The sequence below is a fragment of the Calypte anna genome, chromosome 26, assembly GCF_003957555.1.
Source record: "Calypte anna isolate BGI_N300 chromosome 26, bCalAnn1_v1.p, whole genome shotgun sequence".
Lineage (NCBI taxonomy): Eukaryota > Metazoa > Chordata > Aves > Apodiformes > Trochilidae > Calypte > Calypte anna.
In genome coordinates this window covers 661,479-685,263 of record NC_044271.1, presented here as the reverse complement: position 1 = coordinate 685,263, position 23,785 = coordinate 661,479, and the positions used below count along the sequence as shown (strand labels likewise).

Below are 23,785 nucleotides of genomic sequence, written 5' to 3'. Positions count from 1 at the left end.
AAACTGCTTCAGGGCCTCTAAAGTTGGTGGAGTGGCACCCATTTGTACCAGAAGAGGATCTAGCTGTGCATATACTTATATATATATATTTATATATATGTGTGTGTGTGTTTATAGATATATTACATAAATATATATGTATGAAATAATTTAAGAAACATCCGAGACAGCATGCTGTGCTCTTGTGTAGGGCTGGGGAGGCTGGGAAGGCAGCTGCTTGCCTCCCCCTGCTCTACCAGCTTTGATTCACAAATGGAAACAGTCTTGAATTAAATTAAAACCCGCACACACACACACACACAACACGGGGCAGAGGCTGTAAAACAGAGGTGTGATGCTGGCAAGTCCACGTGTCCCTGAAGAGATCAGATCAACTGAAGCTGAAGGAGGGGGGAAATAAATAAATGAGGAGGGGGTCTTACCTGTGCTGGTGCTGTCTCCAGCATTAGGTCCCCTGTGTCCTCCCCGGCCCTCGTAAGGACCAGGTGACAATGTCACAGCCCTGCTCTGTCCCTGGTGGGGTTGGGAGAGGCTGGTGGGATGTGCATGTCCTGTTGCATTTGCCTTGGGTTCACTTTCTCCTTCACCACATGCTTTGCTTTCACTCTATCCCAGGATTCGGCTTTTTGCCGTCTTAGTCTTCAAGGATGAAAGAGAAAACCCAGCCCCAAATAACCCTTCTCCTCTCTCCACAGCAAGGCCTCCTGGAACCAGGAGGTCCAGCTCAATCCATCCCACCATCAGAAAACCTCCTTCCCCCAGACTTTCAGAGCAGAATGACAATGAAAAAACAAGCCCTAGACCCCTAGAAAAACCCAGCGCTCCATAAATAACCAGTTTCTTCCAAAACCTCCTCCTCATTCCCTATCCTGCCCTTCCCAAACATCCCAGAGACACCCAGCTCTGCCACACCACCCTCCAAGAGGCCACCACCAGCTGCAGCCAGATGGAGGAGCTGGGAGAGCAACAACCTGAAGGCTCTGGACACTCTGCCTCCCCCTTCCCCCCTGCCCTCTCATCAGTTGGAAATGGAAAACTCCTGGGGGTTGCAGATCAGCTGGAGAGCAGGACATGCTCCAGAAAGTAGGTGATGGAGTCCCAGTGCTTCCAGAGGAGGAAGAGGAAGAGGATGAGCAGGGCAGTGCTGAGGATGCGCATGCGGGTCTTCATGAGGGGGGTGATGAAGTTGGCAATGGTGGAGACGAAGACGAGCAGCACGGCCATCAGGGCTAGGATGACATTGATGAACTTGCCCAGCAGTGCCCGGGCGTTGGCATTTTCCACCCCTTCCAGCTGCACCACCTGCTGCTGCTGCTGTTGCAGCTCCAGCTTGGTCACCCGTGTCAGGCAGGACTCCACCGCCTCCTGCGAGGGACAGCAGGACATCAGGGATGGCCACTGATCCCAAGGGATGGCCACTGGCCCCAAGGATTGGCCCCCCAGGGCTTCTGCTGCTTGCCCAGGTGCTCTGAGACCTTGCTGCTGTGGTGTTTTCCTTGCACAGCTCCCACTTCTGCTGGAAGGGGTTTTTCCTCTGCAAACCCTTTCCCAAGGTGTGCCCACCCTGCTGTGCCTTGGTGCTGGGAGTACCAACTGCAGCAGAGCAGATGACCCAAAACTGGGACACCAGGGGCTTTGTGTTGGCTCACACGTGGCTCTGTAACAGCCCAGTGCTGCAGCCACCACCCCCCATAGCTGTGCCTGGGGCTCCAGCACAGAGGGGACTTTTCTGGGGGCTTGAGGGATGTTGCTTAATCCTAAACCTCTTGCTGTGAAGGGATCACAGTGAGGACCCCATCTGGAAGGTGTTGGAAAAAGGGGACACCCCCTGCTCACCCTCCCTCCCAGCCTGGAGTCCTTCCCTTGCTCAATGGATGGGGGATGAACTGGGGGGGGTGTTCAGCCCCCTCGCTCCCCTACCTGGATGTCCCGTGCCCTCTCATAGGACTGGTAAGCCACCTTCTCCTCCATGCTGGCCAGCTCCTGCTTCAGGTTGGTCATTTCATTCTGGTGCAGCTCAGTGAGGTCGTTCAGCTGCTCCTCCAGGCGCTCGTATCTGTGCACGGGGGGTGAAAGGGGCTCTGGGGTGGGCAGGTTCCTCCCTCCACCCTCCTACCCTCACCCTGCTGCCCCTCTGCCCCTCCCTGCTCCAAAAGGAAAGCATTACACAATCCTCCATGGGAATTGTGGGGTCTGGCAGTGGGGACTCCCCATGTCCCCAGCTTGCTGATGGCACCCACCCCTCCCTACCTGTACCGCTCCTCTTGCAGGCACTGCGTCATGTAGGTGTAATCCCTCTGCAGCTGGGCCTTCAAGTCCTCCATGGAGTCCTCCAGGTGGGACTGGCTGTCCTTGATCTCCCGGAGCTCCTCCAGGATGGTGTCAAAGTTATAGTGGTGGCTGTCCAGCGTGTTGGACTTGGGGCTCCCCAAGCCACCGGGTCCCGCCCCTGAGTTGCTGCCACCAGCAGAGCCCGAGGTGGCACTGGAGCACTCATCATCACTGCCATACTTGGGGCTGGACACCAGGGTGGCACTGCCACTCAGAGCCCTGGAAGCCTCCTCTGGGTGCCCATCATCCAAGGTGTCCTTCAGGTGGGCGATGTTGTCGGCGCTGCCGAACTTATTCCGGATCAGGCTGGCGAATTCCCGGGGCTTGGAGACCACGGCAGTGTGGGTGGCTTGGGACAGACCCGAGAGCCCTCCCTTGACACCCTCCACCACCCCTCCACCAAACCCACTGATGCTGGAACGGACATTGGCACCCACGTCCTTGAGCCCTTGGTGCATGTCCCTGAAGACATCCTTGGGCTGGCGGGAGGGCCCGTTCTGCTCGATCTCCTTCAGCTTTTTGTGGTAGTGCTCCAGCTTTTTGTGCAGCTGGGCGATGGTCTGAGCTGACTTCTGGTTCTTCTTCTCAAAGACCTGTTTGATGCGGGAGGCTTGCTGCTTGTCGGCGTTGTTGGCCAACTTCAGGTACTCGGCCACGTTGTCATCCCGAGCCTCCTGCTCGATCTTGATCTGCTCCGTGATCTTGAGGATTTTCTGGTGCAGGTGCTCAATGGCAGCTTTTGTCCTCTGGGGGTCTGGGGTGCCATCGGGGACATCCAGGCAGATGGTGCCCTCGGGGTCACCGTGCCCTGAGGTGGTGGGCAGGCTGAGGGTGGTCACATCCCCCTTGTCCAGCTGTGGGGACAGAGAGAGGAGGGTGATGCTTAACAGAGGGGACAAAGGTCTGGGGGGTGTAGGGGGACAAAGGGAGGGAGGCAGGAGCTGGGCTGGGGAATGGTTAACCAGCAGTGAGAAGCTGCTTGTTTGGTTTTTGTTTTGTTTTTTATTTGGTTAAGCATTTCCCAGCCACATTCCTGGTGTAGAATCAGAGAATGGGTTGGGTTGGAATGGACCTTAAAGCTCATCCAGTTCCACCCCTCAGCATAGGCAGGGACACCTCCCAGGTTGCTCCAAGCCCCATCCAACCTGGCCTTGACCAGTCAGAGGGCTCAGCAAGAGCAGAATTGGGGTCACAGGGCTGTTTGCTCTCAGCAGGGAGCATCCTCTGCCAGGAGCTCAACTGGGACTTCCCACCCTCCCTCCATGCAGAGATGGGCACCCACGTTTCTGGGTGCTGAGCACCCAGCCAGGGGAAAAGGAGCAAGGAGCTAACCTGGAACCCATCATCAAATCTCCCACCAAACCAGCAGAGAAAGAAGGGACTGAGCAACCCAAAGGTATTTTAGTTTTGGTTTCAGACTTTGGCAGTTTTCCCACTCAGTTTGTGGGTGTCTGGGGAGCAGCTTCTGGTCCCCAGACAGCAGCAGGGCCTGGGATTCCTTTTTAGTTTTTTTCTGAGATTTCCCACCTGACAATGCCAGACCCCTCTGCAAGCACAACCTGGGAAGTTCAGGCACGTGTTGATTTCCATGTTACAGATGGAAAAATTGGAGCTTTGAGAGAGGAACTCACCTGCCTGAGGCCACATTTAAAACCCTGGACTGTGACCCCAGGTCCTGCCTCATGCTCTCTAACCCAGGCACATTGCTTTGCCATGTATGAAAAAAAACAAACCCAAAAACCAAACCAAGCAACCTACTAAATCTCTGGAGTTGCTGGGGTTTATATGCAGATTCTTATGCAAATCTCCCTGGTTGTATAAATGGCTCCTGGCTTCTAATTAAGAGCTGCTTGAAAGTTAAATACTGTTGGCAGACCTGAATAATTTCTGATTTCCATCACACTTTCCCTGAATGACCCTTTAATAGGGATAATGCTGGGAGATCATTACACAGAAGTGTGTTATCACCAGGAAATGCCTCGCATGGGAGGGAGGAATGTTCTCAAGATGCTGCTGAGGAACACTCCCATCTGCAGCAGGTCCTGTGGGGGGCTCAGAAAAGCAGGGACAGATCCTGCCCTCCTTTTATTTACTTAATTCCCCTTTTCCCCCTGTGCTGCAGCATGCTGGGAGTGCTGGGGGTGTTGGTGCTTCATGCAGGGGCTCCTTGTAGGGGGTTCAGCCTCCTTGGGAGGAAAAAGCAAAGCACAAGCTCAGTGGAAGCATCCCCCAGCCCCTTCCCCAAGGTTTTTCTTCTCTCTCCACTGCTGTCATCTGGGCTGGAGGATGAGAGGAAAGGGGAACTCCAGCAGCCCCCTGCCCACAGACGGATGTGGGATGGAGCTGGGAGCTGGATCAGCACTTTTTTTTTTAAAGGAAAATATATTTTAACAAAATATATGCCAACAAACAGAGTTTTCAGCCCTTGCTGCCAGGCTATTCTTAGCTGCTTGGTCAGGCTGGGCCCTCCTGTTGCCCTGTGAACGGTTTTGCTTTGGTTTCTTATCAAAAAGCAGAAATGAGAAGTGGCAGGAAACAGACTTTTTGCCCAGCTGGGAGATTCTCTGCAGAGTAAGGGACAAACCAGCCGTGGCAAAGGAAAAGGCAGCTCTAGAGATGCTGACACGGGAAACCTCAGCTGGGCCAGCAAAGGGGGAAGTTGCTCAAACTTTGTTTCCAAAGAAGGAAAGGTCTGGGAATCACCCAGACCTTTTTCCCTGCAAAGCCAATCTTTTGGATTTAGTTGTGGGAATATATTTGGGAGCAGAGGAAGGGAGGGCAGGATGGGTGGGGAAGGGCATGGATCTGCTGCTGACATGGCTGGGGTGAAATCCTTTCCCCAAGCCCCACCAAAAGCTCTGTTCTCTCTCAGAGCACATCACAGGAAAGCCACATCAGGTTATTGCTTTGAAAACAGCCACCAAAAAAAGACAATACCCATCCCTGCAGCACTGACAGACAGTGCCTGCTAAATCCCAAGCCTAAATGACTGTGCAGTGGATTTAATCAGGGATTAGTAAAAGCCACACTTTCCCTACATGCAGAAAACCTTCTGGTAGGCACATGGAAAAATAAAAACCTTGTTTTCCAGCTCTTGTTTTCCAGGCAGGCTGAGAGGGGAGAGCAGAGGCTGATGTGGGATGCGGGAGGAATGCAGGACATGGGAAGGGAAATGATTTTGATCAACAGAGTTCAACCCGAGAGAGCTGAGATATGCAAAAGGCTCAAGCTAATAAGCTGAGCAAACAGTACTTAGAGGGCCATGGCCAGGCACAGTTCTGCAGTGTTGGTTGATTTGCTGCTGCAGGTTTGATGGAAGAAATCCTGGGTGGCAGGTGAGGAGCTTGGGGCCCAGCAGCTTGTGACCGAGTCCCCAGTGTGGGGCTGTGGGTCTCCCAGCACAGCTGGGAGGGATTTAAACCTGTTCTTGAGAAATTGCACAATTATTGTAAAGTGTCAAGGCACTTATGCCCTGAACTACTCTGTTTTCAGTATCCTATAGCTACAGGGGATGAGCTGACCCCAAGGCTCCTTCTGCATCGACCTGGAGAGGGGACTTTCCCTGCTGAATGTGACCATGGTTCCCAGCTGAAATCCAACCTGGGGATGAAACAGCTGTAGGAACCTTCAAGCATGGATAATAGAAGCCCCACCAAGCTCTCGAGGAATGCTGGCAGGCAGGGAGAACCCCAGGAGCTGATGCACTGACCCAACATGTCACCATGGCCTGGCCCCTTGGTGGCCAGCAGAAGCCACGGCCACCAGAGATGCAGGTGGGCATTGGAGGTGGGGAGGTTGATTTGAGGGCACTGCTAAATTGGGGGTGCTCCCATGGCCCCCCCTTCCTCAGAGCACCTCAAGTTGGGGCAGTCGGTGACTGCAATCAGCCCAGCAGGACAGGGGACAGTCCTGTCCCTGTCCCCACGTGTGTCCCCAGCCCCGTGCTGCTGTGACCTACCCCGGGGGTTAAAATAGCATCAGGAGCCCTGACTCACACTTCCCACCCTCCTTCCCAGCCTGCAGCAAAGCCCGAAGGAGCCAGCCCTGCCTTGCTCCTGCCTTGCTCCTGCCTTGCTCCTGCCTTGCTCCTGCCTTGCTCCTGCCTTGCTCTTTCCCTGCTCCTGTCCTGCTCCTGTCCTGCTCCTGTCCTGCTCCTGCCTTGCTCCTGTCCTGCTCCTGCCTTGCTCCTGTCCTGCTCCTGCTCCTGCCTTGCTCCTGCCCTGCTCCTGGACAGCCACAACGGAACTGGCAGCAGCTGCCTCCCCTAATTTCCAGCCTTTCTAATTTTTCTTCCACCGCGTAGGGAGGAGGAGGAGGCACATGAAAGGTTTCACCTCGCCGCGGAGCTTCCCACCCCGTCTGCTCCGCACGGATCCATCCCGGGGGGGTTTCGTTCAACCGAGCGCCAGAACCGGAGGTACCAAAACCCACCTGAGGGTCCCTCTGCCCAGCACCGAACTCCCCGCGGTTCTGAAACCCAAGATCTGCCAGGACCTACCTCCATGGTGGGCAGGGCTGGGGATCCCCTCGGGTTAATCGGCGTGGGCAGCCCGGCTGCATCCCCCCGGTGTCCCGATTCCCGGCAGGGATGGGCGAGCAGAGCTGATTCCCATGGCAGGGAAAGCAGCGGCTGATGGCAGGAAAAGTTTAGGGGAGGGGGAGCAGCAGGGAGGAGGAAAAGGAGGAGAAGGAGGAGAGGTTTCCTGCAGCCCCCTGTCCGGGCTGGCCCCGCGATTCCCTGGGGGCTTCGTTCCCGCAGGGATTGGAATGGAGCAGCCGCGGGATTGCCGACTCAGGAGATCCGCCGGAGCTGTTTACAGCTCTGAGAGAGCCTGGAGGAGCTTTCAGGGCTGTGTGTAATGCAAAACCCCCTCCTCGTCCCTCTGGCGGGAGATTCCCACGCCTCCAGCCCCATACGCTGCCTGTGCCCTGACGCAGAGGGTCGGGACGGGCCACTGCTGTCATCTGCTGTGTCACATAGCAGGACAGACAGCCAGGAGAGGCAGAGCAAAAAAAAAAAAACCAAAAAAAAACCCCAAACACCAAAAAAACCCCACCCCAAACCCGGGGGATACTGCCGAGCAGGAAATTCGAGATATCCAGTGGTCCAGCAAGGAGCTGGGCAGCCCCCTAAGGGAGCTAAAAGCCAGGAACCAGGTTGTGTCTTGGCCGTGCTCCAGGATGGACTCAGGTCCAGACAGCACCAGGTTCCTGACCCCCTCACACCGTGGAGGTGATGGGGAGGGTTGCACCGACCTGAATCTGCCAGAGGAGAACACGGAGTGCACAGAAAAAAACATCCAGCTGCCTGAGCAGATGCAAGAGTTTGATATTTCACATGGAATTAAAAAGATGCTGAAGGGGATGGCTGAAAATCGAGCAGGGAAGAGAGCAGGACACAGCTGGAGTCTCCCCCAGGTACTGAACTTATGTTGGGGAAGTGGTGAGGGGCCAGGGTGAAGATCCAAGACCTGGAGCTTGTGTGTTTGATCCAGCCCAACCATGGGGAGGTTTGGTGCAGGATCAGGCCCGGATCAGAGTGGTTGAGGGAAGTAAAGCCCAAACCCTTCTGCTGAGCCAGCCCAAAGCCCTCAATGTGCCCCAGGATCCTGGGGCTGTTTGAAACCTCAAACCACCCCTGGCTGCAGAGCATCTCTGTGCAGCTGCAGACATGGGGCTAAATGAGAGAGAGGTTCATTTGCAGCTCTCTGGTCAAGTAAATTCTCACCAAAAAAAAAAAAAAAAAAAAAAAAAAGCAACACAACAACAAGAGCTTAGGAAGTATTTTCAGCCACACGATGAATTGTGCTGGCCCGATGAGCTGATGGTGACCCAGATGCATGTGTAATGGGGAGGACCAAGCTGTTCCCACAGCTGAGACCAGCTGAGCATCTTTCTCCCTGCCCTGGAAGTGTAACTTGCTGTGCTGGAGAGGCTCTGGGTGCACCATTGCACCTCTGAGCTGTGAATCCTGCTCCCCTAAACCTCCTTTCAGACACTGCCCTTCCCTGAATCCTTGTGGGAACACTTCCCTTCCAGGAATGTCAGCTCTGACAGGTCTGGGGCAGGGGCCAGAAGGAAATGGGCACAGAAGCAGCAACTGCTGCTTGGGCTTCTCAGTGCTGGGAATCTGTTTCCCAACTGGCATGGGAAAAGTGGGGGTTTGTAAGGAAATTACCCCAGAGGAGGTTTGTTGTGGATTTCCCCTTCCAACTTAGCCCCAGCTCTGCTTAGAAAGCAGCAACTATGGTTTTCAGGCCTACCTATAAGAGGCAACCAGAGAAATAAACAAACCCCAGCTCCCATGCAATGAAAATGCCTGGATGACCACAAAAATCACAGCACATTCCATATGAGCTAGTGCAGGATCTGGCCCTGAATCCCTGGTCCCTCCTGGTCCCAGCATCTCTACCCTGAGACAGATCCCCAGCACAAAGACAGAGGAAATCTGGGATTCAGCCCTGAGTCTGCCTGACACGGGCAGCACCCAGGGCTGGGAACCCACAGGGTTCCTGAGCTTAGCAGAGGGAAGGAAAACCAGTGGAGCAAGCTGGGAAAGCTGCATTTGGATTATTGGGAGCCAGGACACTGATACTACAGGTAAAGATCTGGAAATTCCACCTCTCCTGACCCTCACGTAGCCATTTGCTGTCCAAACCAAGAGGTTTCTTGGCTAAAACCACAACCACGGCCACAGCGAGCCCAGCAGCAGCCACACCTTCACCTGCAGATACCACCTTCTTCCTCACCCCTCACTCCTGGACATCCCAAATCCTTGCCTTGCCTAGGAGCAGGAAGGAGCCCAGCGAGGGGTACTTACAAAAACACCCAGCAGAGAATTTAAGAGCAAAATCCTTTTCCCAGGACAGGGTTCAGGAGGATGCTGTTCTGGCTGGAGGATGCCCTGCTCACTGCTGCAAAGTGCCAGGCTGGTGCTCCAGGAGGCAGCTGGATCCTCTCCCTCTGTCATAGCTGCTGGGAAGGAGCTGAAGGGCCAGAGGATGGGAGGATGTGGCTCCCAGAGGAGGCACCACCAGGCTCTGAGGCAGCCAAGAACAAGCAGCACCGGGTGGTGAGCAGGGAGGGAGCCTGGGGGAGCAGGAACAGGCTGTGGGTGCTGCAAGGGACCCATCCTGCTCTTCCAACTGTGCTGGGAGAACACCCAGCACAACCAAGCACTGCCTGGAATGGTGCAGAGGGGAAATGAAGGAGCTGATGGTCCCCATCAGAGCTGGGATGGTGCCCAGCTCATCCCATGGGGCTCTTGGTGGCAGCAAGGGGAGTAGTCCCTGTGGTTCTGTGCTCATCCATACCATGTCAGCCCCAGGATTTCCTAATTCCATCCCCACATCCTCCAGATTGAGGAGGTGCAGGTCCTGATCCCTTGCAGGTCATCAGGATGGACATCTCTGTGGAGATGATTCAGTGACCAGCCCTTCATGGGTCAAACTATTCAGGGCCCTGCCTAGGCTTGGAGAAATCTTTGGGAAAAAAAAATCCCAGCAGGGGCTCCAGTGGGGAAAAAAATCCCCGGGAGCTCCAGCAGTGATGCTGCTGGTTTTTTTGCTGGGTGACACAGTGTGAAAGCCACCTGCAGCCCCCCCAGCCTGTGCTGCTGCTGGGTTGTGACATCCCTAACAGGGTGCTTGTGCTATCCTGGGGGGATGTGGGGTGGATTTTTTGGCTGATTATGCAGGAAGGGTTTTGGGAGGGGCAGAGTTGAGGGGTGAGGAGTCCCAGGGCAGGATCCTGCTTTGCTCATCCTGACTCAGGAGCCAAATCCTGCTCTCAGCTACATCCCAGCTGCCTGCCTGGGGATGGGCAGGACCCACTGTGGGATGGATGTGAGCCCTTGCTCCCCCAACCCTGCCCTGTCCCCCTGAGCATCCATCCCCCCACACCAACCACCTCCTCAGTCCAAATCCTTCACGTTCCCCACGCCTGCAGGGAGCAGGAGCTGCTGGTGGGCTGGGAACAACAGCCATATGTCAGCCAAGGCTGAGGAACATGATGTCTTTTGCTAGGGGGTGAATCAGTCCCAGAGTCTGATACTCTTCTTCTCCTGAATTAATTAAAACAGCAATCTTGGAGATCTTTGTCTTTACAGCTATTATCTTGCTTTTCCCAAACCATCCAGATGGGAGCTGTGAGGAGGGAAGGAGCTCCCACCACCACCCCCCTGTGCTCAGGGACTCTCATTCATTCCCCTGGAATGCTCGAGGAGATGGAGAGAGAGAGAGGTGGGAGCTGACCTGGACACCAGCACCCTCACACCTCCAGCTTCGGGATGCAGCTGAGGTCAGCAACCCCCCCAAACCCCCCACCCCAAACCCTTGGCACTTGTAGGGTCTCTGCACACTGATTCTCCCCATTTCACTCCCTTGGGATCCTGCCTGGATGCTGGGGGGGGGTGTGCCTGGCCATGGGGCTGCAGGGAGGGGGCAGCTCTACACCATCCCTTCACTTCTGCAGCCACCACTGGCCTAGTTTAGCTCCTTCCTCTGGGATTTTAACACCATTACTTGCCTGGAGTTTGGGTGGGAGGGGAGGATGTGCTTTGCCTCTTAAAGATATGTGAGAGACTTCACTCAAGGGATGGAAATCTTGGAGCTGGTTTTCAGCTGGGGAAACTGAGGCAGCGAGTGATGGGAAACCCCTGCCTAGGTCAGACATGTGGGATCAGCAATCAAAGCAGTGAGACTCAAAGGTTTTGCACCTCCTTAGCTCCTGCCAGCTCCCTGGGGATCCTTAGGTGCTCAGCACCACCAGAAAACAGGCTGCCTGCTCAGGAGCTCACATCCAACCTTATAGTTTTAGGATCATTGGCCCCAGTGCCACAAAACGCCCCTTGAAAGGGAGCCTTAGGGGCAGCAAAATGCCTCCCAGAATCCCACCAGACAAGCCTCCAGCCCTGGGGGCATCTCCCCTCTGAACTGGAGCTGGGTTGGGGCCACCACTTGCCCAAACCCCTCCATGCCCCTGGGCCACAGCAGCCCCGGGGAGGGGGGGGGGATGCTCAGAAGCAGAGGGTTTCTCCCTGCTGGCTCTAATCCCTCTCACCCTGATATAATCACTGAGCCAGGGGATCTAAATTTAGCAGGATGAATCCTGCCCCGTGCTGGAGCACTGGTGCCCTTCAGGCTGCAGGAGGGTGGGGATGGGGCTGAGGAAGAGCCCTGGGGTGCAAAGCACCCACCCGGGCCGGCCCCAGGGGAGATGGGAGCAGGGACATGGGGCTAAGAGCACATCAATCAGTGCCCATCACCACCCAGCACCCGCCTCGGGCCTGCAAACCCAGAGCAGAAGCCCCCCTGCCCCCCCCCCGTCCCCTCCCCCGTGTCTCAGGGGTGAAGCATTCGCTCCGGGGGCCAAGGCGGCTGCGGGAGGGGACGGGGACACGGGCAGGGGTGGCAGCTGGTGCTGTCACTTGCCCAAGGGACACTGAGGGCAGGCGGGTAGTGAGCCCGGACCGGGTCTGGCACTCGGACCCCTCGGGGGATGCTCCGCGGGTCCGAGCCGGGGCTGAGCACTTGCAGTCGTGACACTTGTGAGCGGGTCCCGCTGGGAGAAGCCGGCTAGGGGTGTGCACGGACAGACAGACGGACAGACAGGACGGACAGGACAGCCAGGAGAGGCCAGACAGCCGCGCACACCAGTGCGGTAACGCTGCCCCCTAATGGCCACCGGGCCCGCATCCAGCCCGGCCCTTCCCGCTCGTCCCCCCCCTCCCCTCTCCCAGGGGTGGGTTGCGGGGTCTCGGAGGGGCCGTGGTGCAAGGCAAGGGCTCACCTGGACATGGACCATCCCGCAGTCCCCGCAGGCATCGGCGCAGCTCCCCGGCAGCACCAGGCACAAAACCCCGCGGCTCCCCCGGTCCAGCTCCGGATACCCCGACGGGGACGAGGGTCCCCCCGGGATGCTCTGCCCCGCCAGCACGGGGGCTTGGCTGACCCCCACCCCACCGGGGGTCCACGGGGAGACCCCACAGCCCCGCTCCTGGGGCCTCGGCAGCCGTTCCTGTCGGAAATGCCCGTGCTGGCGGGTCACCAGGAGGAGATTAGCGAGGTAAGGAGCAAGCTCTCCAGAATGCTCCCATCGCCACGTCTAGACCCGGCTGGCACCTTCCCCCTGCCCCGATGCCATTGCCACAGCACTGCTGTCACATCTGTCACCGTGTCTGTGACATCTTGTGAGTAGCAGCACCAGCCAGGGGCACCCTTGGACACACCAACATCCCCAGGACACCACTGGTTTTGGCTGAGCACCACAGCCACACAGGGTGGGGCATGGAGGAGAATTGAGGTGCTTGAAGTCCAGAGGTCCTCCTGGTCCCTCCAGCCCTGGAGAAGCCACCCCCAGCCCACTCGAGGAACTTGCAGGTAAGTGGAGATCTATCTTGGGGCAAAGTGTCCCATGGGGACACATGGTATGGCTGTGGCTCTCAGCAGAGTCAGGCAGCAGAAATATCATTCCCAAGCTCTGAGCACCCATCAGTGGGTGGCAGGGGTCATCCAGGTCACCACACTGTCATCCCACCCTTAGCAGAGCTGCTTTTCCCATGTAGAAAGGGGGAGCAGGGTGAGGAACCAGTGCAGGTAAAGGGAGGGAAGAGAAAAATGCAGGAGCCTGATTTAACAACCAAAAAAAAAAAAAGGGGGTGTAGGGGGAGATCAATAGCTGTTCAGAAAGCACTTGCTAAGGCTGAGCAATCCCACAAGGGATTAATCCAGAGTGTGCTCAGCCCCTTATGCAACAGATGGAGAATTGAGCATGAAATTTCTGGGGAGAAAAACAGCTTTTTCACGGGGGGCATCCCAGGGGCAGCAGCTTCCAAATGGTTTTGAGGGTGAACGAGGGAGGAGGCAGAGGTGCCTGAGCCTGGCAGGACAGGAGAGGGGTGAGGTGAGGCCATGGCTGGCCCAAAGCCCAGGTGCCAAGCCAGGTGCTGGGGTTTGGGGGAGCTGTGCAGCACCAGCTGGAGAGGAGCTGGGTTTCCTGAGGGCTGTGGAAAAATAATCCGGCAGGAGAATATCACACAGCTCTTGTTTCTCCAAATAGGTTATTTTTCCACTGCCCCACAAAGGACCCAGTATTGTCTCTCTTCTTTATTACTCTTTGTGTCATATGCAGTTAATTATTCATTCCCTTTTCGTGCTCTTTGTGCTGCTCTGGGAGCAGACATGGACCTGCTCTGCTCTCACCTCACTCTGGGTGCTTCTGTCCCAATGTGAACTGCTCAAAGCTTTGGTCATAACCCCCCCAAGGCTCAGCAGGACAGGAGCTCCTCACCAAGCTGAGGTCATGGGGAAAAGTGCAAGAAATTTGGCTGCAGATGCTCAAATTGACAACCTGAATGGCTCAGACACTCGGTCTGGGGGAGGGACTGCCAGGAAAAGGGTTGGGGTGCCCTGATTTGCACACTGCAAAGTGTGGACAGGGCCTGGACAACTGTCTCTTGTGAATACAACCATGTATCTATCCTCTAGGACAAGATTCCCACGTTCTGATGGTGACCCCAGCCCCACATGGCTGTGACAGGGGACCCTGGCACCACCAGGAGCGTCAGCTGCAGCTTGGCACTGAACTGCCCAGTGAAAACAGAAAGGAAAGGTATCCAACCAGATCCTCTTTCCATTAGCTCAGAGGGCAGCAGAAGTCCCCAGGTCAGATTTCCCTCTTGGAGACTCAGTGCCAAGGAGAGAGGAGTGGGGGGAGCATGGGAAGCATCACTCCCAGCCCCTGTGCTCGCCAGGTCCCACTGCTCAGGGGGAGCCCATGGACCTGACACCCCCACTGCTATCCCCCCCCAGCCACTGCTATCCCCCCCCCCAACCACTGTCACCCTATTGCACAGCCATTCCTGTAAAATCCACCCACCCCTGAGTCCCTGGGGAGTGCCAGAGCCATCCCCCCACCCCAAGCCCTACCACTTTGTTACTTTACTGCTGGTATTTTCAGGTAAATGAAGAAAAAAGAAAAAAAAATTAAAAATAGGATGCATCTAGGCCTTGGGGCTGCAGAGGGTGGTCTTAGAGCATGACAGCTGCTGAGATCCAAGGGCCAAGGAGAGAAGCTGATGTGGAGAACCCCACCAGCAGCTGGAGCATCTCTCCCTGCCTGTGCCACGTGTGCCGTGCTCCTGCACTGATCTCAGTTTCATAATAAGGGGCTAAATGCTAGATGGAAAACCCATCTTGTCAGCTCTGCACCCAGCCCCTTAAAAAAATCACTCTGGTGGGGACCAATTTGCTTGCTGTGCCTTTGCAGACCCCTGGGACCCTCTCCCATTCCCAGGCCCCTTTTCCTTCTCCCTCAAATCATAGAATCATAGAATTGGCTGGGTTGGAAGGGACCTCAGAGCTCATCAAGTCCAACCCTTGATCCACTCCCCCCGTGGTTCCCAGCCCATGGCACTCAGTGCCACATCCAGGCTCTTTGGAAAGATCTCCAGACACGGAGAATCCACTACTTCCCTGGGCAGCCCATTCCAATGCCTGATCACCCTCTCCAGAAAGAAATTCTTTCTCATCTCCAACCTAAACCTCCCCTGGCACAACTTGAGACCCTGCCCTCTTGTCTTGCTGAGAGTTGCCTGGGAAAAGAGCCCAACCCCCCCCTGGCTCCAACCTCCTTTCAGGGAGTTGTAGAGAGTGATGAGGTCTCCCCTGAGCCTCCTCTTCTCCAGCCTCAACACCCCCAGCTCCCTCAGCCCTTCCTCACAGGAATTCTGCTGGATCCCTTCACAGCCTCCTTGCTCTTCTCTGGACCTGCTCCAGCACCTCAATCTCCTTCCTGAGCTGAGGGGCCCAGAACTGGACACAGGACTCAAGCTGTGGCCTCACCAATCCCACTCTGGGACTTGGAGCAGGGCACAATCCTGCCTCCACCTTCACCTCCCTACCAGGGTTAGCATCATCCCCAACCATACTGCACACCCCCAGCCTCCTCCTGACAGCACCTTGGGGTGCTGGTAGCCCCCATCCCTTGGCTACTAGCCCTACCTTGTCAGCCAGGCATTCCGTGTCCTCGGTCAGCAGGTAGACAGCCCCACCCTCAGCCAGGAGGATGGCAGTGTCGGTGGTGGAGGAGGATCTGGGCCGGCCCTGGTGCTGCTGGAGGATGGCAGTCAGGCTGCTGTCCTGGGGGGCTTTGCGGAGAAGGTGGGGGCTCCCTTTTTGGGGTTCCAAGGAGCCGCTCTTGGCTCTGCGGCCGGCGCTGTGCAGGCTGGTGCCGCGTTTGATGGAGGGGCGAGAGCGGATCTGCTGCAGGACCCGGTTGAAGGCAGTGGGCCGGGCCGGCAGGTCGTGAAGGGACACGGCGTAAGATACGCGGTGCATCTCCGGGGACCGCTCCTTCTCGTCGGGGGAATCGTGGTCGGAGAGGCCGTGGGAATGAGGAGGTACCGGGTCCTGCGAGTTCTGGTGCTGCTCCCGCTCCCGGGACCGCCGGCGGCTGTGGAAAAGGTGCTTCAAGCCGTGGCCAAACATGGAGCCTTCGGACAGCTGCTGGATTTTCTGCGGGAGAGGAGAGAAAAACAACCTCAGGTACCGTCGGAAAAAAAGGAGGGTGCAGAACCGCTGAGACCCGAGCCGGTCCGGACCCCCCCCCCGAGCCAAAGGTGAGGCTCAAGGGGTGAAAGAGCTTCTGGAGGGCTCTGGGGACCCCGCACCAGCCCGAAGGGATCTGCAGGAGGGATGGAGCCTTGGTGCCTTCCTGCACTTCATAGCCATGGGAATTGTTGTTGAACATCAGTGGCTGGCTGGGGGCTGCAGGGCTGAGCACAGAGCTCTGGGTGGCTCAAACTGTGAGGTTCCAACAGTGTTTCCCAAGCTGGAGGAACGTCTCTGATGAGTGCTGCCTGTCCCTAAAGCAGCAAGAGGAGCAGAAATTCCCTTCAGAGGAGGAGAGGGAGGAGGAGGGTGTCTGCAGCAGCCACCACGACACTCTGCAGAGAGCCTGACCCTGTGGGCAGCAGGGATGGAGCAGCCTTTTTATTTGCTAGAAAAGCCAGAGCTGCTCCCAACCTTGGAGTCTTGGCCACCAGCATGCTGCCAGGAGCCACCTGCTCTCTGAAACATGCTCCAGAAAGGATCAGAAAAGGGATTTTCCATCATCTGAGAGCACAAGCAGGGACCACGATGGCCTCGCTTGCAGGAGTGAAACCACAGCTCGTGGCCCAGTGCTACCAAATCCAGTCCCCACTGGGCAGCAGCTGGTTTCCAGTAGGAGATGGGGGCATTCTAGTCCCTTGGGAATCCTCGGGTCTTCCTCTCCCAGGGGGCTGAGCCTCACATTCCCACGGAACACAAGGCTTTTCTCATGCCAGCTCCTGGGAATCAGGGTGGACGGCAGCAGCGGCCACAGAGAAGTCATGAAATATGGATGGTGGAACAGATCCTGCTCAAGATTACAGCCAGGTCAACCCGGAGCAGTTTCCCTGCAGTCACTGGAATGCTCAGATTTACAGCCATGGGGATGTTGGCTGAATGCCCTCCCCAGTCCCCTGGGTTTGGTGAACTGGGGGGCACCAGTGTGGGCAGCAAACAGCAAGTTCTGCAAAGGGCTCAGCACATCCCAGATCTCTGGTACCTCCCAGACAGCAAGGAAATGATCTAGGGGATGCTGAAAGATCCTCTGATCTCCTGAAGCAGGCTCAGCTGATGGGAACCCAGCAGATGACAAGGCACAAGGCTGCCCTGTTGTTCTCTCTGTCTGACTTTTTGGAGTCAAGCCATGTATCCTACCTTTGAGGCCACCAGTCCTGATCCTGCTGATTTTCAGAGAGACTTCAGCACCGAGTTACTGCTGCCAGGTTCTCTCCCCAGGGATTCTGGTTCCTGTAACAGTGCTGCTGCCATTTACTCATGCTTGAAACCCAGCAGGAAGCAGGCTCTGAACCAGGAGCTTCTGCCCCAGCAGACATCCAGCAAAAGCCCCAGATTTAGCAAAGCAGTGATGTTGGAGACACAGCCTGCAGGAGCTAAAGGATTTCATGGCCATAGAGGCCATAAAGCCCCAGGCATTAAAGCCACGGGGTCCAAATCCATGATTGTCCTCACACCTGTAACACTGTCAAGAAACCAGCAGTGGGATCCTGTGTCACTCACCACGACAGGCAAAGCCTTTAATCCTTCTGTTATCCATTCATTATGAGCTTTTCTAGCCTTTTGGATTTTCCTAAGAACTATAAAATAAACCTACAGGACCGAATTGCTACTTCAGGAAATTGTGATTTAAATTTTATTCTATTTATAGAATTGCTATGGAAACCGAGGCAGCATCAGATAGGTAAGAACTAGAAACCCCCAGATTTCTGCCACCGAGGGGGTGGCATAGCCCTGGATGCACAGTTAGCCCTTTAGAAGGTCCAAGTGAAAAGAAACAAGCAACTCCCTTCCTTGAGGCTAAAAAAAACCAAAATAAAACCAAAACCAGCAGCGAAGAAGAGGAGAAGTTTTCCCAGCTCCAGCTGGGGCACCCTCAGGGGCTTCTCAGCCCAACAGCTCCAGCTGATAGAATTCACCTTTTAAAAGAAACTCTCCTGAGGTCCTGTCCAAGTTTTCCTGAAGGAACCTTTCCTGGGCTCTGCAGGTAGAGCTCCCAGCAGGACAGGAAGGGATCTGCCTGAAAAAAAAGTGGCAGGAAAGCAAAAAAAAGGGGAATGCCAGCCCTGCTCTCCTGGAACCCCAGAGGACCAAGGGCTCGTGTCCACCAAAGAGTGGTTGGGAGTGGTCACCACCACCAAGCTGCTCTGCAACACTTGTCACAGAGAATTTGCTGGTGTAAAAAACTCTGTTTTCTTCTGTTACTCTGGGATATTATTTCTCTACCAAAGCAGAGGCATTTTTCTGGCACGAAACCACTCGTGGCTCAGAACAGAGCATCTGCACGGGCTATTTTGGAACAGCCATTGCTTAATAACTAATGCAATGGATATGGAGATTAATTTCTCAGTGTAGACATCTGAAAAACACTACAACTAATACAAAAATATCTTTCTTTCTTTTGTCTTTTTCGTTAATACAGCCAGAGCCTCCTGCTCAGTGCTGGGGATTTGTTTCCATGGACTCCAAAGGAGCAGCTCCTGCTTCCCATCCCTGGAGAAGGATCAGGACCCTTGCTGGCTGCACTGGGGTCAAGCCCAGGGCACAGAATTTGGCTGAGGACAGCTCCAGGATGACCACAGTCACACTCTCTGCCTCCTTCCTAGGTGTTTATCCATTGGTGGAAATGAATATCTTGGAAACTAAGAAGGTAGGAACGTGGTGCACCCCCATCCCACTGCCCTGCTTGCACCAAGAGTCCTGGCCCTGTGGGGACACGGTGGGGACAATCCACATCTGGCCACTCAAACCTCCCAGTTTCTTGTTAAATGGTTTTCCAGCTCTGCTCCAATACCCAAACCTCTTACTTTGGCTTTCAGACAAACAAGGAGAGGATCTTATTGCTGTGACCTTATAGCACAGCCACGTGCTGAGAAGTCCTGCTCAATTATTATTATTACTATTAATTATTTATATCCCTGGCCTGCCCAGAAGCTCCAGCCAAGATGCTGCAGCCCTTTTGGAAGCATTGCACAGACAAAGTGGAAGACTGTCCCATCCCATTCTGCTCTGCTCCATCCCACCACACCCCACCCCACATTTTAAGGTGTGGGGGAGCCACTCTCCTGGGGGGCAGAGGAAGGGACTGAGCCCCTGAGCAGCTCCCTGGGAGGTCCTGTTTGCCCCAGCATGGGTTTTCTACTCCTCCTGCTGCTTTCTCCAGCTGATCCAACCCAGCAAGGGGGTCCCGTCCTCACCCTGCACCCCACTCCTGACAGCCAGGCTGGGGGTGAGGGGCAGATGTGTCCCCAAGGGGTGACAGCCAGCCCAGCTCCCTCTGGCACCCCTCTCTCACACCAGCACCCGGAGCCCCCATTCTGCTGCCACAAACGCCACGGGAAAAAGTAGAGGTGTTCTAAAATGGAAAACTAAAGCACTCCCCCACACTCACTTCTCCTCTCGGGGACAGGATGAGAGAACAAACATGTGACAAACGTTAGTCATGTTGTTCTGTGCACTACTGAGAGGCTGTAGTGACACACAGCTCCTTAAACCTCTCTGCAGTGACATCCCTGGGACCAGCACTGGCTGCCCAAGGGTGGCCCCAAACAGGGTTCAGGGGGCGGGTTGAGGACCCCCAGGAGCTCCTGATCTGGGGGTTATTTACAGAAGAAAATCCCTGCTGCGAGGAGGCAGATGTGCTCCCCAGGGCAAGAACACAGCCCACGACTGCTTCTCCCACAGCCATCACCTCTGCCTCTCCCGAGCTGACTGTGGGGATGCTGAGAGATGAAATTTGGGGGGAAGCAAGGATGGGGACCCTGGGGAGTCAGATCTGTGTGTGTGTGTGTGTGAGGGGTTTGGGCACAGAGGGCTTAACTTCAGCTGAGTGTCCCAGCCTACCAGGAGTGTGTGCATGGCACAGCTCCCAGGAGGGCTCTGCCCCTCCACAAACTCTGGTGGAACTCATTTTTCCTGGCTGCATCCTGCCCAGGGGATGCTCTCCTCTTTTCCCTGAGGATCTGGGTGTGCAGCTCTGCAGGACTGAGAGCTGGGACCTGCTGAGCTCCCTGCCAGCAGCCCCAGAGCTTGTGTTGAGCCATGCCCAGGGAGATGATGGAAGTGGCTGCTCCAGGGACTGTGTGGCTCCTGCTCGAGCTGCTTGACAACAGCTCCATCCTCTGAACCACAGGGGAGCCAGCTCACCTTGGCGCTGTCCTTTCAAGACCAGAATATGCCTGGAAAATTGTTTGTGTGAGGGATTCAATAGAAATGGAGCTGAGGGTTTAGAATAGGGGCTGGGGACCTTTTTAGGGAGAGGAGGAGTCCTCTGCATCCTGCCAGCCAGCACAGGCACTGCCATGGGGGAGCCTCTGAGCCACATCAGGAGGTGCCACCCCCAAACTCATCCTCTCCAGCCACCCCATCCAAACCCCATTGCTCAGGGCAGGACCTGTGCTGGAGACTCCACAACCTCTGATGGGATCCCCCTCCACCCCCTCTCCCTTTTTTTTTTCTTCATCTCACTAGGAGAGGCTCTCCAGCTCCAGGAGAGGTTTCCCATCTCCAGGAAGCCCAGGAGGAGATTGCTGCCTGTGGATGTGAGGTTGGGATCAGATCCTGGGAAGAGGGAAGAGCTTAGGCCAGTGCCTCTGGCCTCCTGCTGATCTTGGCTTTCAGGATCAAAGGACAGAAAGGTGGGAGTCATGAAGACCAAGATCATGAAACTGGAGATGGAGATGATGTTAGGCTTCAACTTTCAGCCCTTGGCCAGATCAGCCCTTTTGGGAAAACGGAGGGAGAGACCCAGGGAAAACTATTAGCTCTGAGAAGGTCAGAGAAAGTGTGAGCAGGACCAATCAGTGCACTCCTTGCTGGTGGGACACACTGGCAGGCACGAGAGGCTGGATGTCTCCTTTTGCAGTGTTTTGTATGGATCCAGACACTCTACTGCAGACACAGAAATCCCTGCCACCCAATATATTTCTGAGCAGAACAATGTGTCATGCATCTCCTTTGCTCCTTGCCAGAACTTTTCCCTTTTTTTTTTTTCCCCTTAACAGAGCCCTTGGCCTCAGCAGAGGAGCTGGGGCTGGGGAATGGAGAGCTGCAGCAGCTCTGCTGGGATTAGGGGATGGAGATGACCCAAGGCAGCCTCTGGTTGCCAGGTTGCCAGCTCAGATCCATCTTGGGCTGGCAGCAAACAGGAGGTGACAGCTGATGCTCCTTCACCACCCACGGGGAGATAAATCTGTGGGTCTTGGTGCAGGGCAAGAGGCTCTGGGGACAGCAGAGGGGCCAAGGACCACCTTGTTTGAGCCCACCCCACCTTGGCCAATGCAGTGCAGGTCCAGAGAGGGTTTAGGGCAGGAAAACTTTGAAGTTTCTATTCATGATGCCACTCATTGTAGTAAGAGGAGGCAAAGTGGCTGGCTGGGTGGTGTCTGTGGCAGGGCCAGGCAGAGAGCCCAGCCTGGCCAAGGAAGTTGTGGGCAGCACCAAGACACAATTTTTTTTGGATGTGTTCTGCAGGTCTGGGGATTGATTCCATGTGGGCAATTAATTGCTGAGCTACCAAATCTGTTAAAGGTGAGGATCACAGAGCAACCCTGCATTAAGCTGTTGTACTCACATCAATAAAATCAATGGGTCTTTGGCCACTGCTCTTGCTGGGAGCTGGACCAGGCTGCAGCCCAGGCTGAGCTCCAGCTCAGAGCTGGACACTTGGACCAAGGGACACTTGGCCTGGTGGCCCCATCCCCATGTAAGATGCAGATCCTTTTGCTTCATGATTTTTTTTGGTCTTTTTTCTGACTCACTGTACAGGTGAAAAGTGCCCCAGGTGGGGTCAGAAAGGCTGGGGATGAGGTGGATGAGAGGCACCACCTTGTCCAAGCTAAGCTGAGCCTCCACAAGGTAAGGGTGTTCTACCCCACCAAGCCTGAGCACCACAGCCCCATGGATCTGCCTTGGCCTGGCTTTTCCCTCCAGCTGTTTTTAGGGCAGCAGCACCAGCTGTGCATCACCTCAGCAAAGCCAAAACAGGCTCAGAAGCAGGAGCTGCTGCTCAGACATCGAGGAAAAAGCACCACGTGTCACAGCAAGCTGCCTCCTCTCACCACAGGGTCTCTTGTGCTGAAAGCAGCCAAGTTCTCCTATGGGAATGGGGTTTTTCTTTCCTGGCTGCCTTTCTGGAAGGGATGTCTGGCACTCCTGGCTGTGCTTCCCAGCTCCTGCATGACCTTGACTGTGCTGGTAAAACCTAGGCCAAGCTGCAGGCCACAACAAGGATGTCCACCCAGGACACCAGGATGTTTCTGGGTAACCAGGGATATATTTCCATCTTTTTCCAGGTCTTTTTAAAACCCCAGAGTGGAAGCAGCACCTCCGTCCCACCACAGCCCAACAACCACACCTCCTCTAGCAGTGCTGCCAGGAGCACACTCAGCCCACAGACACGAGGTGCTGCAGCCCCCCCAAAAACATCAAAGTTACAACCAGGGAATTCATCTCTGCACCATCAAACCCCCTCAACCCCCCCACCAGCAAGACCCTGTTGAACATCTGGGGCTCTGAGCCTCTCTGCTTCCAAACCCACAGGGAGAATCTGCCCGATTTCACCCATTACTGCCCCATCCTGCCTTCCAGCACCCCTGCCCGCACCCTGCCTCCGGGGCCGGGGCTGCCGTCCCTCCCGCAGCTCTGCAGTGCCGCCCAACTTGTTTTCCTCATTAACCGGACCCAGCCCGAAGGCACCGGGAGCAGCAGCCTTGGGGCCATTTATACCTCGGCGTTTCCCGGCTGCCGCAGCCCCGAGCCCACCCTGGTGCTGCTCCAGCATCCTCCCCCTTCCCCCCAAGCCCCCTCCCGCGCTGGGCTGGGTCCGGGGGGGTCTTATTTATTGGGGTGTGCTCAGCCCCTCTGCAGGGGGACAGCCCTGGCACCCTAAAAATCCATCCCTTTGGTGACAGCATCCTGCTCCTGACCCGTCCCAGGTTGAGAGCCTCAGGTCTGCAGCCCCCTTGCCACGAGTGGGTGGTGTCATCAGGGTCCTCCAAGCCTCTCCCACTGCTGCCCTGTTATTGTCACTGCTCTTGGTGGCCAGGCTGCAGCAGGGCCACGGGCTTGCCGGCTCCTAATCCACTGCCACGAGGAACCTGGACCACTGGGAGGTGGCACCCACATCCCACGGACACCCCATCCCCTGGGAGCATTCCCAGCGCAGGAGCATCACCCAACTGGGTGCATCCCAACCTGGGACCTCTTCGTTCCAGAAGCATCCCCAATCTTGGGACCTGGGAGCATCCCTATCCCGGGAGCACACCCATCCCAGGAGCATCCTCATTGTAGGCTCATCCTGGGACCAACCCCATTCTGGGAGCATCCTCATCCTGGGACTGTCACCATCCTAGAGCCATGCCCATCCCAGGAGCATCCTCATCCAGGAGCATCCCCATCCCGGGGCCATCTCACGTCCTCCAAGGTCACACCTGTAGCAGCGCGGGGAGCAGAATGTGGGGTCGGTGCTGCCCCACCGGGTCCCTCCCACCGGTGACCCCTCCGGGTGCTCACCACACCACCGGTACCACCATAGGGTGCTCTCTCCCCATCGATCACCCCACTACTGACCCTAAGGGCCACTCATCCCTCCGGTGACCCGCCCGGGATCCTCTCCACACTTCCAGCCCACCGGGACCCCCCGGCCGGTGTCCCCCTTCTCACCTTCAGGTCGGGGGGTTTGGTGCGGGGCGGCGGGACAGCGCCCACCTCGGGGGCTGCCGCCGCCTCCCCGGATTTGGCCTCCATGGCGGCGGGGCCGGGCTGTTCCCCCACGGCTCCGGGATCCTCTTCGGGCTGCTGCAGCTCGTCCGACCGGCACCGCTTCATACCGGTGCGCCGTGCCCCCGGGA

The 23,785-nt window shown here is 56.2% G+C and overlaps 1 protein-coding gene and 2 long non-coding RNA genes across 5 annotated transcripts in view; 2 read left to right on the top strand and 1 right to left on the bottom strand.

Annotated features, from left to right (window-relative positions):
• Positions 1–7,739, top strand: part of LOC115599709 — a 16,361-nt gene extending 8,622 nt beyond the window's left edge. The window contains exon 3 of the long non-coding RNA XR_003988570.1: positions 6,950–7,739. This is a non-coding gene — a long non-coding RNA (uncharacterized LOC115599709). The remainder of the gene's footprint in view (positions 1–6,949) is intronic.
• TMCC2 (transmembrane and coiled-coil domain family 2) lies at positions 181–23,785 on the bottom strand. Of its 3 annotated transcripts, XM_008499485.2 has the most exons (5): positions 23,598–23,785; positions 15,333–15,845; positions 2,251–3,185; positions 1,921–2,056; positions 181–1,365 (listed from the first exon to the last, which is right to left on the bottom strand). In XM_008499485.2, the coding sequence occupies exons 1-5, from the start codon at positions 23,760–23,762 to the stop codon at positions 1,054–1,056; spliced, it is 2,061 nt and encodes a 686-aa protein (XP_008497707.2). In that variant the 5' UTR covers positions 23,763–23,785; the 3' UTR covers positions 181–1,053. The 3 variants fall into 3 exon arrangements, with proteins under 3 accessions (XP_008497707.2, XP_030321294.1, XP_030321293.1); XM_030465434.1 differs by lacking the exons at positions 15,333–15,845; positions 23,598–23,785 and adding an exon at positions 12,121–12,194; XM_030465433.1 differs by lacking the exons at positions 15,333–15,845; positions 23,598–23,785 and adding an exon at positions 6,830–7,208.
• On the top strand, positions 12,442–18,540 carry LOC115599710. Its single transcript, XR_003988571.1, has 3 exons — positions 12,442–12,710; positions 13,818–13,941; positions 18,358–18,540. It is a non-coding gene; the product is annotated as an uncharacterized LOC115599710 (long non-coding RNA).

What these genes read in the sequence shown, in the direction of transcription:
- TMCC2 (XM_008499485.2), bottom strand. Translation starts at nt 23,762, where the DNA reads ATGAAGCGGTGCCGGTCGGACGAGCTGCAGCAGCCCGAAGAGGATCCC. An exon ending in CCAAACCCCCCGACCTGAAG is followed by an intron (nt 15,846 to 23,597) that starts GTGAGAAGGGGG and finishes CCTCTCCCGCAG; the next exon opens with AAAATCCAGCAGCTGTCCGA. An exon ending in CGGAATGCCTGGCTGACAAG is followed by an intron (nt 3,186 to 15,332) that starts GTAGGGCTAGTA and finishes CTGTCCCCACAG; the next exon opens with CTGGACAAGGGGGATGTGAC.